At 37.8% G+C, this 11,010-nt stretch overlaps 1 protein-coding gene across 1 annotated transcript in view; it reads right to left on the reverse strand.

The window, feature by feature from the left end:
* Positions 1-11,010, reverse strand: part of cftr (CF transmembrane conductance regulator) — a 45,844-nt gene that overhangs the window by 26,854 nt on the left and 7,980 nt on the right. The window contains exons 4-9 of the mRNA XM_008410653.2: positions 7,417-7,632; positions 7,203-7,292; positions 4,482-4,645; positions 4,031-4,156; positions 2,597-2,843; positions 2,161-2,253 (exon numbers count right to left, since the gene is read on the reverse strand). Of these exons, the coding sequence (XP_008408875.1) occupies positions 2,161-2,253; positions 2,597-2,843; positions 4,031-4,156; positions 4,482-4,645; positions 7,203-7,292; positions 7,417-7,632 (936 nt within the window). The remainder of the gene's footprint in view (positions 1-2,160; positions 2,254-2,596; positions 2,844-4,030; positions 4,157-4,481; positions 4,646-7,202; positions 7,293-7,416; positions 7,633-11,010) is intronic.

The following is an 11,010-nucleotide window of genomic DNA, read 5'->3' on the forward strand; positions in this document are numbered from 1 at the left end:
CATTTTTAGGCAACAGATTGGGATGACATGGAGATGACTATGTGGACAACGCCATGCCAAACAGAACGATGATTTGATTCCCCAATGATAAATGTCTGGTTACTAGTGATCTGAAGGAAATGACTGGCAAAAAAAGTGTGGGAGACAAATAAATACTGAGGAGTTTTCAAAGCAACTTAAAATTAGGATTGGAGAACATGCATTTCACAAATATGGAGTTTACAGAAAAATGGGATTGCTGAAAGAAAAGTTCATAAAAGTCTTAGTCTGTTTGCCTATAAGCAGAATAGTTTTCAGACTTTTCTGCCTCATCTTGTTCCTTCAGATAATGAAAACTCCTCTGAGTATGAGGAAAAGAAGCACAAGGACAGGAGAAGACTCACAAAGGCCCACAATAGCCTTTTTCAACTCATCTGTCACTGGCTCTGAACAGATTAAAGGATGACGCAGAGCTATGCTAGAAAAGGGGAACCCTGCGTGACTGACTAGGTTATTCATTGACCCCCCCCCCCCGGTGACTTTTTATGGGCCTAAGCTCCAGTAATGCCAGTATTGGTTGTAGTTTGTCATGAAATTCTCATTCTAATGAGCTGACGTACATGCTGTCAGCTGTAAAGAAAAAAGAAAGAACAACAGCCCCCTTGACATTTGTGTGCGAATCAACACATTCCAGGAAGAGCGTAAAAACAGAATTTGGGAATTGGGTAATGAACACCGAGTCTCAGAGGGAAAACTAGAGTGTTCCCAGCAAAGTGGTGACACCACCTGGTTAATTAACTATGCAAAGTGAGGGATTGCTGGGCGTCTGTTTTCTCACGGTATTGGGTAGACAATGAATCACACCTGTTAGACTAGGTTTACAGCCTTCGACTATAGATAAGAAATTACATTCCACTCCTGGTGACAGTGAGGAATGAACTTTTACACCTGTAACTCATTGTGGAGTAAGGAGCTGACTTTCCTCAGCGCCATATTGCCGGAGCTTGGCATAATGATAGAGAAACAGGAACAGCAAAATTCTCCCACTAAACAGACCATTGCTGGATTTCATGCTGACATACTGCAAGTTAGACAGTATCATTTTTCCTCTCAACAATTATTACTAATATGAATATAAAAAACATGGCATCATCTGTGGGTAAAATTATTATTTGTCCAGAGATGATTCATCTTTAACTTTTACAGAATAAAATGTGTTTCATAAATGAATGATTAAACCTCTGGTTTGTGCCTGTTGAGTTGTATTGTCAATCCATATCAATGAAAACATCTTGCAGCAGCATGCATTTTATGTTTAGTAATGATTGTTGTAGACTGGTTCATTTAAGATGACATTTTACATAATGCATCAGAATGACGACAGCTTATTTAAAAATATGCTTTAATTTTTATCATTGTATTGTTTTGCTTTTAAGCAGACTGTGAATAAAATCCATATTTTAGCAGAGACAGACACTTAATGAAAGACATATGCCATCTTTATTTGACAAGAACACCATTAACAAATGTTTTAAAGTGACTGACTTGTAAAGGCAAGTTCTGCACCACCGCGTTACCTTTACAGGGGTTAGAGCTTAACTTGAAAAGGGGGAATGAATTATGAAGGCCTGGGTTGTTAATAAGAAGAGGTATGCAGGCCTTATTAAACAGGACTAAGATTTGGATTCTCAGGTGTCTAACTGTGAATATCAAGGTATCACGATACGAAACAGCAGTGCCTGTACCCGAGATATGTTACATTGCAGTCATTCTGGTCTCAACGCTGGATTGGTTCATTAATTACATAATGAAAAGGTATTTCTGTCAGGTCAAAACTGTACATTTTTACAAAAATTTAGTCTAAATGTGTCATATTTAAAACCGTCCTTTCAAATTTCAGACTCTCAGCTTTAGAATAGCCAAACACTGACTCTTTTTTTTTTTTTTTTTTTACAAATCAGAATTATTGTAACAACCCAACTGCAAAAATAATGAAATGGGTTCATTCATATGAACTTAGACCGCTTTACACCAGCCAGATTTAAGTGATCGAACCATAAATTAAATATTTGCTTCACGGACTAATGCCTAAATGAGGAAAAAAAGTTTAACCTTTACATTGGAATTAGGTCTATTGCACTCTAGGATTGTCCAAGTGTTGAACTGAGTTTGAAAACAGACCTCATCCCAGGATGCAGAGACATTGATCAGCTCCAATCCAACTGTGGTCAAACTGTAATCCATTACTTTGTATTCTTCCTTAAGCAGGAAATCCTGGAAGGGAAACACACACGCACGCACACACACATACACATGCAGCATGCACAATATCAATGTTTCCTTCATTATGTTGTTCAGCATGGTTTCAGATGCCAAAAGCAAAAACTAACATTTTACATACAATTTTAAAAATCAAAGCAACAATTACAGCCATTTAACATCAGCTTTATTAGATATTAGTTTTGGATGGAATGCAGTCCTTTCTTGTGTGAGACACACTAATATCTGAATGTCAAATTACATTATTTGAAACAGAGGTATCCCTAAAAGTAACATAAATTCTTAAAAATAGATCAGTGTACTTAAAAAAAACACAAAAACAACTGATTCTGCCTACCTCGATCTTCTTGACCAGTGCCAGTGTGTCGTACCACATCTGGATGGAGCCTGGCAGCTGGCGGGTGAGTGTCATGCGTAGCACAACACAGTATGATGCTGTGGTGAAAATCGGCCGCAGTATCATGCCTTTACTGAGTGCATGTGGCACGATGGCCGATATGATAACCAGTATGGCAGAGAAAAAATATGAAGCACTGTAGAAATAGCGTAGAGAGCCAATCTTTCTGGTTAAAGTCATTTCATCCCTGAAAGGAGAAGCAAAATTGACATTTTAGGTAAATATATTATCATACACAACTATTACTTTACCCTAGGAGTGCACAGAAGTTTTTTGTCCAATCAGCAATCTTTAAGAAGCCTGACATGCCAATTCTGATTTTGGCTAATGCCAGTTTTTTTTTTTTTTGTGCTAATTATAGGTACCAAGTGATGAAGTCGGGAACAGATGGATGATGGCAGGGCAAATCAGGGCAGTGGCTGATTTTCTCATCTTTGCACAGGTAGATAAGATCGGTTGATAATATTGGTTTCACATGTTTGCATCAGTCAATCGCTGATCTCCCAAAATTCAGGAAATCAGGGCCGATTTATTGATGGACCCCTTCTTTATTCAATATAACAATGTGCATCAGTTTCTTCATATTTGATATTTAAGGTAGCAAAGTCATTGCTGTAGGCATTGTTGGAGCCTTTTTTTTATTACATTGTGATATTACAACTGTACTGCCGAGGACTGAATATTTAGATTATTAATATTTCTAGGGAATGAAAGAGCTGAATGTCTGTCAAATGTGTAACTTATGAAAACTGTTTTAAAGAAAGAGTATCAAAATGAAACAAGTAGGGAATATCAACAGGCAATGTTGAGCAACTCTGACACTGAAACCAATAAACCTATAAGATTTATAACTGGTTCCAGGAGCCAACAAACCAGCAAATCAGCTGATTTACTAAGTAAGAAAAATATATTTAACACACATATAATTTTGAATACTAGTAAGTTTTCTGTGGAACTCAATTCATTTATCCTTGGTGTTAACACCAGGCCTAAAACCATATAGACGTTTCACAGTATCTGTGCATGACTTTTCCACACTATAAATTACATAATCAACCTAAGACTTCTGTATCAGAATGTTACACTGAAGGGTCAAAATCAATGTTTTCTACAATAAAAACTAGATTTTCAAGCTTGGGGGGAAAAAAAAACAATATTTCCAAAAACATTTTCCCAATTTTAAAAAGGTTTTAAAAAAGAAGCATCAGATATTATTAAACATAATTAATATCTTCATTTTTCCCCCGAGCATAACACCATATGACCGATGAGCAGTGACTAAATAAAATGGCAAATTTTAAAAAGAAAAATCAAGGAAGAACATGTTTTAATTGCTTTCCTTCTTTGTGTGTATAGTGAGTAGTGTACCCTTACTGTCTGATGTTTTTGATGATGGTTTCCATCACTTCCTCCCAGCCGTACGCCTTCACCGAGTGAATGTTCTCCACAATCTCAGAAGTAAGAGCCAGACGTCGGTTTATGAGCCCGGCACGTTTCGCCCTGCACGCAGCAGGCATATTAACATCGGAACAGAAACAGCATACAGAGTAACAATTTTCAAGTTTGCAAGTTTATCTACACTAACAGGAAGCTACAGTTTAAAAAAAAAAGCAAAGAAATTATTTGATTTGAACAAAGATTTACTATTATAGTAGTGTTGATATGTTTTATGCTGTACTAGTAGATTTGTATTTTGTGTGTCTGCGTGTGTGTCTGCGTGTGTGTGTGTGTGTGTGTGTGTGTGTGTGTGTGTGTGTGTGTGTGTGTGTGTGTGTGTGTGTGTGTGCGCGCGTGCATGTGCATGTGTGTGGTGACGTGTTCTCACCTAGGAGGTCCCATCTTCAAGGACAGCCACGCTTGGAAAATGCCAAGAAGAGTGAGAGTTGCCAGGGCACAGAAGCCATTCACCTCGATCAGCTCCCAGATCAAACCAGTACACAGGATACATTGCAGAGGGGTGATCCACACAAAGTGTGCTAGACCGAGGCTCTAGAATATAAACACACGCACACGCACACACATGCACATACACGCACAGAGTAATGTTTAATGAGAGTCAAGAGGCACATTGCTGTTGTTTTTATACCCCGAGTGAGGGAGGAATCTTTGAATAAAACAAACTGAAACAACAAAAAACAAAAAAAAGAACAATCAAATCAGCAACCTAAACATCTTTTAATTAATGTTAATATTAACCTAGAACAGCACAAACTGAATTATAGGAAAGCAATATCATGGAAAATTTGTGTGAACCAGGAACACTTTATCCTAGTTACTTTCACTAACACCACCAAAACATCCACCAAATGCAACGTGTCAAAGCCCACAACCCACATCGAAGATCCATGATTTTCTGCCATGATGGAGAATAGTTCAAAAGATTACAGCATTTTGGGAATGTGGTGAGAAAACTCCCCTCTGCCTCTAACATGTGGCTTTGACAATAATCACAAACTGTGACCAATGACAAGCACTAAGACAGGAACGGCTCACCAGCAGGGTTTGACCTAGAAGTAGATTTTCACCATTTCAGAGAAAAGGAAAGAAAGCAATTAAAGAGCACCAGCAATGTACAGACTCACAACATAAATTTGCATGCATTTAAAGTATTACTAATACTAGTCTTTAAAACTTATGAAAATTGTTTCGATTGTTCCACAGTGCCGTTAAGAAATATATAAAACAACTAGTGTACAAATGTGTCACAAAACAACACTTGGCCATAAGTTTTTATAGCCAGAACTTATTTTCAAGATTTTTTTTATTTTATTTGCTCTTATTTTTATTAGTATATATTTTAACAACATACAGTCTGCATATATTTTAAGGCAGTTTTATCTTTTTAAGGCTACTTATACTACAGAGATATTTCTGTAAAAAACTGATAGTTGGTTTTGGAGCTTTCATTTTATTTCCACCAATCAAAAGTGAAGCAGCACAATACAGTGCAAATCTATCAATATCACAATATGTGTATATGTAATATAGATGTAGAGAAGAACTGAATGGACTGCAATAAACACAAACTAATTATTTCATTCAGATTCAGATTCCCTAAGCATGTAAGACTTTTGGTGAGACTTGTTGTTTAATGCAGTGAAGATGGTCAAGTCATTTGGAAACCACAAGTTGGCTAAAAGAAACTTTTGCAATAGCTCGTCATTGTTGAGAAATAATGAACTTTACTCTTTTCTTTAATCTTTTCCTCATGTTCTCTTTTGTTATTCCTTCTGGCTTTTAATAGGATTTAAACAAAGTGGGAGGATAAATCGGAGTCAGATTTATTTCAATTTTATTTTATTTTAACATCAAGATCTGAGCTCTAAGTTGGGAACACTTTTGTTTTAATTTTTTTTGGATTTGTCATTTCATCAAGCCTTGTTTTCTTTCTATTTTTACTTCTTGTTTGGCAGCATCAGTCCTCCATAGAAACAAAGAGCTTCTAAAAAAACTCAGATACAGACGGAGAAAAAAGAAACGGAGGCCAGATGGACTAAATATCCAATCCAAGGAGTTGGGGAAAGAGGCAACAAATTGAAGCACTGTAAATAATTCAGATTATCTCTAATGAATTTAACTATTTAGGAATTTATCTGTAGTTACTCTTTTAAGTGGTACCATTTCTTCCTGAATATTTTTCTATTCTTACAAATAACGATGTTCTGTCTTTAAGACCTTAGAGAGAGAAAAAAGAGTGAGCAGATAAAATGACAACCAGGAAGGCAGAAGGAGACAGCAAATTAAGAGCTGATCATGAGACAATATCAGCCAAGTTTATGGGCCATACCCCTATGTGAAACATGTAAGGAGGGGATCCCTCCTCCCATTTTACAAAGTGAATTCCAGGCTGAAATGTATGCTATGATTTTAGAAGTGCCTCCAGGACTGTATGTGTGATGCATGACTATTCACAATGAATAAAGTGACAAAAGCAGCGTAGTGAAGCGCACCAACTCTCACGTTTCAAGAATCCACTTTCATCACTTCTTTCCTGCTGAGTCTCACCTGTACTGCAGGTGCAGCATCCAGTGATGCCCTATTATCCATTTACTTATAGGTTTCCTCCTTTCATTAATAGCGCACCCCACCATACACACGCACACACACCAAGTAACTGCACCTTTGTATTGGGTTGGCCACATGTAAGCTAGGTGATAATTGCCCTGAAGCAGATTGCAGAGTGTTTCTACATTCAACGTCCAGGTGACACCCCAACAATACAGGCACACACACTTGTGCATACCCTCCAGCTGTTAAGCATAACCTAGCATTTATTTTCCAACCTGTTAAGTTGGTTACATGAAGCAGTGTTTATGAACCCACACTTGATTGACTCTGTGTTGTGTTCCCTCATTCTCAGAAAATAGGCAACAGCTGGGTGTCATAATAAAGGGACGAGGGTGATTGCATCAAGACGACACCTGCTGACCTGCTGTCAACTTTCACATTTAAGCTGGATTTGTTTTACACTAAGCAATGATTGAACTCTAACTCGAGGGGATATTTCACTGGTTCCTATTTCAAGCACAGCGTTCTTTTCTCCTACCTCATCCAGCTTGTTGAGATGGGCAGACATGAGACTGACGAGCTGCCCGGTGCTGATCTTATCCAACACCCTACTGGACAGCTTGAGTGTCTGAAAAGAGTAAATATTTGTAGGTAGTTGAAATTCAATTGGGAAAGCAATATTGAAATTCAATAAGTGAATTTGGAAGGAAAGTTTGTCACACTGTAGGATTACTGGAATCTCTTTCTCATACCTTTTTGTATATGAGGCTGAAGAGGGCAATGCGAATCTGCATACCGAGGTGATGCAGGCCGTAGAGCGCGGGCTGCAGCAGGATGAAGCGAGCAGTGAAGAGGAGGCCAAGCCCCAGGGCCAGGTAGTACCCCTGACTTCGCTCCGGAGCATGCAAGGGGTCAAAGGAAGCAATGATGCGACCTGAAAGCTGAGGCTGCACAGTCTTGGATGCCTCCTACAAAGGAAAGACGACACATTAACACATCAACAGGTTACTGTCGCTTATTTCACCTCCAACATACCAGTGTGAAGTAGAGATCCCTGATCTGCTGCTTGAGATTTATTATTGATTAATATCAAGGTTGAAAGATACACTCAACTCACAATGTCTGCCTATTGTCCAGGATTTTACATGTTTTGTCATTTCCAGTGTTTTCATTGAGGGTATTGGAGGCTCCAGTGAAACCTACATTCAATACCACTAGTTTATTTTGACAATCAATTCTTTTTTCTTTTTGTCAACATGTTTTTCCACACCATAGCTTTTATTAACAGTATGGTGTGATCCAGTCAGAGTTCTGACATGAATATGATAGAGAATTTGTAGAGAGAGCAAAACATTGGCCTAGAAGGCCTTTCAACCTAAAAGACTTGAAGCTCTATTCCCAAAATGTATTATAAAAATATGAGTGGAAAAGCTGGTCGGCCATAATCAGAAACTGGAGAGCTGGGTCGGACTCTCTGGTACAGAACTTAACTGGTTCAAATATTACCGAAAGAACAGGGACTTCCTTGTATCAGTAGGACAAAGGTCACACGTGGGGTACCCCAAAGGTCCATAATGGTTCCACTCCTATTTGATATCTATATGCTCCTACTAGTCCAGGTTATAAAAAAAAATACTAGATTAGATATGCAGATGATACACAGCTGTACATCACGATGTCACCAGGTGACTCTGAACCCATCACAGCACTGAACAGATGCTTAGAACAGATACATGTGTGGATGTTTCAGCTTCACCTACTACTTCAATTATTACCTGGAAACTAGAGATCAGGTTGAAATCTGAGAGTAATGATGAACTCTGACGTGAATCTTCGGAGCCACATAAAGACAGTTACAAAGTGAGCCTTCTATCACTTGAAGAACATTTGCAGCACTAAAAGACTATGTCTCAACAAGATCTTGAGAAACTCATCCATGCATTTATCTTTAGTTGCATTGATCACTGTAACAGGTCTGCCTAAAAAGTCAAGCTGAAAGCTGCTGCTGGCATTCTCACTAAAACCAGGAAGAAAGAGCACATCACCCAGTTCTAAAGTCTTTCCACTAGCTCTAGTTTAGTGAACATACTTTAAAATAATTTATTTAGCTTATAAATCACTGGATGGCTTAGTACCATAAAACATTAAAGACCTGCTGTTGTATCAATCTTCCAGACCTCTCAGGTCTACCTGTTACAGTCAGCTTTGCATCCCAAGAATTAAAACCTAACATGGAAAAAACAACATTCACTTTTGATCTGTAACAAACTTTCAGAAAAGTGCAAAGCTGCTGAAGCACTGAGTTACTTTAAATCAAGGCTAAAACTCAATTTGCTTTCAGCTGCCTTAAATTAATAACTGAAACGTCATGAAGATTCTGTTTTTCAACCTGTTATCATTTTCTCTTATTTTGCACCGTAATGATTTTTGCTTGTTTGTTGATTTATTTTGCTTCTAATCATGTAAAGCATTTTGAATTGCCTCAATGTTGAAAATGTGCAACACAAATAAAATGTCTTGACTTTTTTGTTTGAAGGTTTGAAGGCCACACACCAGTTCTTAAAGAGTTAGCATATCTACAGCTACATCTCAGTAAATTAGCATAAGCACTCACATGAGTCTTGTTCATCAGATTAAAAACACAATTTGAAAACAGAAACCTTTAATCTGGTATTCAACATGTTGTTCATGAAGCCCTTATTTCCGTATTAAAATATTTTTATTGGTTTGATGTAATATTCTAATTTTAAATGTTGTGTTTTTATTAACTGTTAGCAAAAACCCATCAAAATTAACATAATAAATCCTTGAAAACAGCATTTGTCTGATTAATCAGTGTCTAATTAATCTATATAATGTGTTTTACTTAGCAAACTGAGTTACTCAAATAAATTAACTTTTTAATAATATATTCCTTTAACAAGAGACAACTGTATTTGGCAATGCCTTAAGGTATAATATAATTTGCAATAAAATATGCAAGAAATTACATGAAGGATTATTTTTTGTATTAACAGGGAACTTTTTAAAGAATTATACCTTCTAGATACAAAATAAGAAAACTCCCATTTCTCTTTGTGATGTTAGTGAAGCTGTCTTCACTCATTAAAAAAATAATACCTGAATATCATCAGTTAAAAAAGATGACTCATAATCCATTCAGACAGCAGGATCAACAAGTAATTTGTCTACAGGATTACCGAGCAAAAATGTGTTGACTTGAATCAACTTCTTTCAGAACAGCTTTGTATTCCCACAGTGTCCTCTGTGGATCTAACAAGCATTCCTGTTGTCCAGACAACCAGCTCCCACTGTACAAAGTCACCCAGTAGCTGCTGCCCTGTCCCCCTCGTATATCTGGGACAATGACACTGCAGTGCAACATGCCTGTCATCTTCAGACGTTGCTCCAGTGTAGCATTATTAGTCTTGTCTAGAGGGCAACAAGCTTGACACAAAACACACAAGTACCCAGTGGTGGAGCCGCAGTGGGGTGACACAAAGTTTGATCATTTTAATTCAATTGAAAATTAACAGTTGGAGGAAATATGCGTATTTTGACTGCTTGGCAGTTGAAGCTGTAGTATGGAACTTTTATATAAAAAAAACTAAACAAAACAAAGAAAAGTCATTATGTTGTGACAATATGGTATGAGACAGATAATACGTCAAAAAACTGAGCTGCTCTGCCTTCGCGCAGTGCTCCAGAGCAATCTACAAACAACCAGTCAGAGCCAGGAGGGGGGTGAATCACCTGTCACCTGACAGTAGTGCTGTCAATCACCCCTCTGTCAATCACAGCCTGTCATGAATGCTAAAGGTAGTAAGCATGGCCATTGATGGCAGCAGATAAATGGTTTTCCTGTAACGCTAAGTTGCTTCTCCGCGATCAGCACATGTAGCAGCAAGTACATGAAGTTGATTGACAGCACTAAGACCCTCCTCCTGTCTCTGATTGATTGTTTTTGGTTGGCAGCGGTGCATTTCTTCACACGGCAATAGCACCTCAGGGAGGAGATAGAGGAGCTTGATCTTTTCACACATTATCTGTCTCATAGCAAACTGTAACGACATGGTGACAGTTTAACAAATATGTAAAAACATACTTTTTTTTAATAAAAGTTGCATACTGCCTCTCTATATAATATCCTGGAGCTTTTACATATTTTGTCTTAACAATCGCATCACAAACACATCTCATTGTGTGTGGGTGAGAAGGTTAGCATTAGGTCAGAAAAAGGGTATGGTTAGGTTAAGAGTTAAGAAATGCTGAAGGTTTAAGAATATGGGAGAGAGGGGGGGGGGATAATAGAGGGAGGAAAAAATAGGGGGGTTGAGAATGTTAGG

Source organism: Poecilia reticulata, linkage group LG6, assembly GCF_000633615.1.
Source record: "Poecilia reticulata strain Guanapo linkage group LG6, Guppy_female_1.0+MT, whole genome shotgun sequence".
NCBI lineage: Eukaryota > Metazoa > Chordata > Actinopteri > Cyprinodontiformes > Poeciliidae > Poecilia > Poecilia reticulata.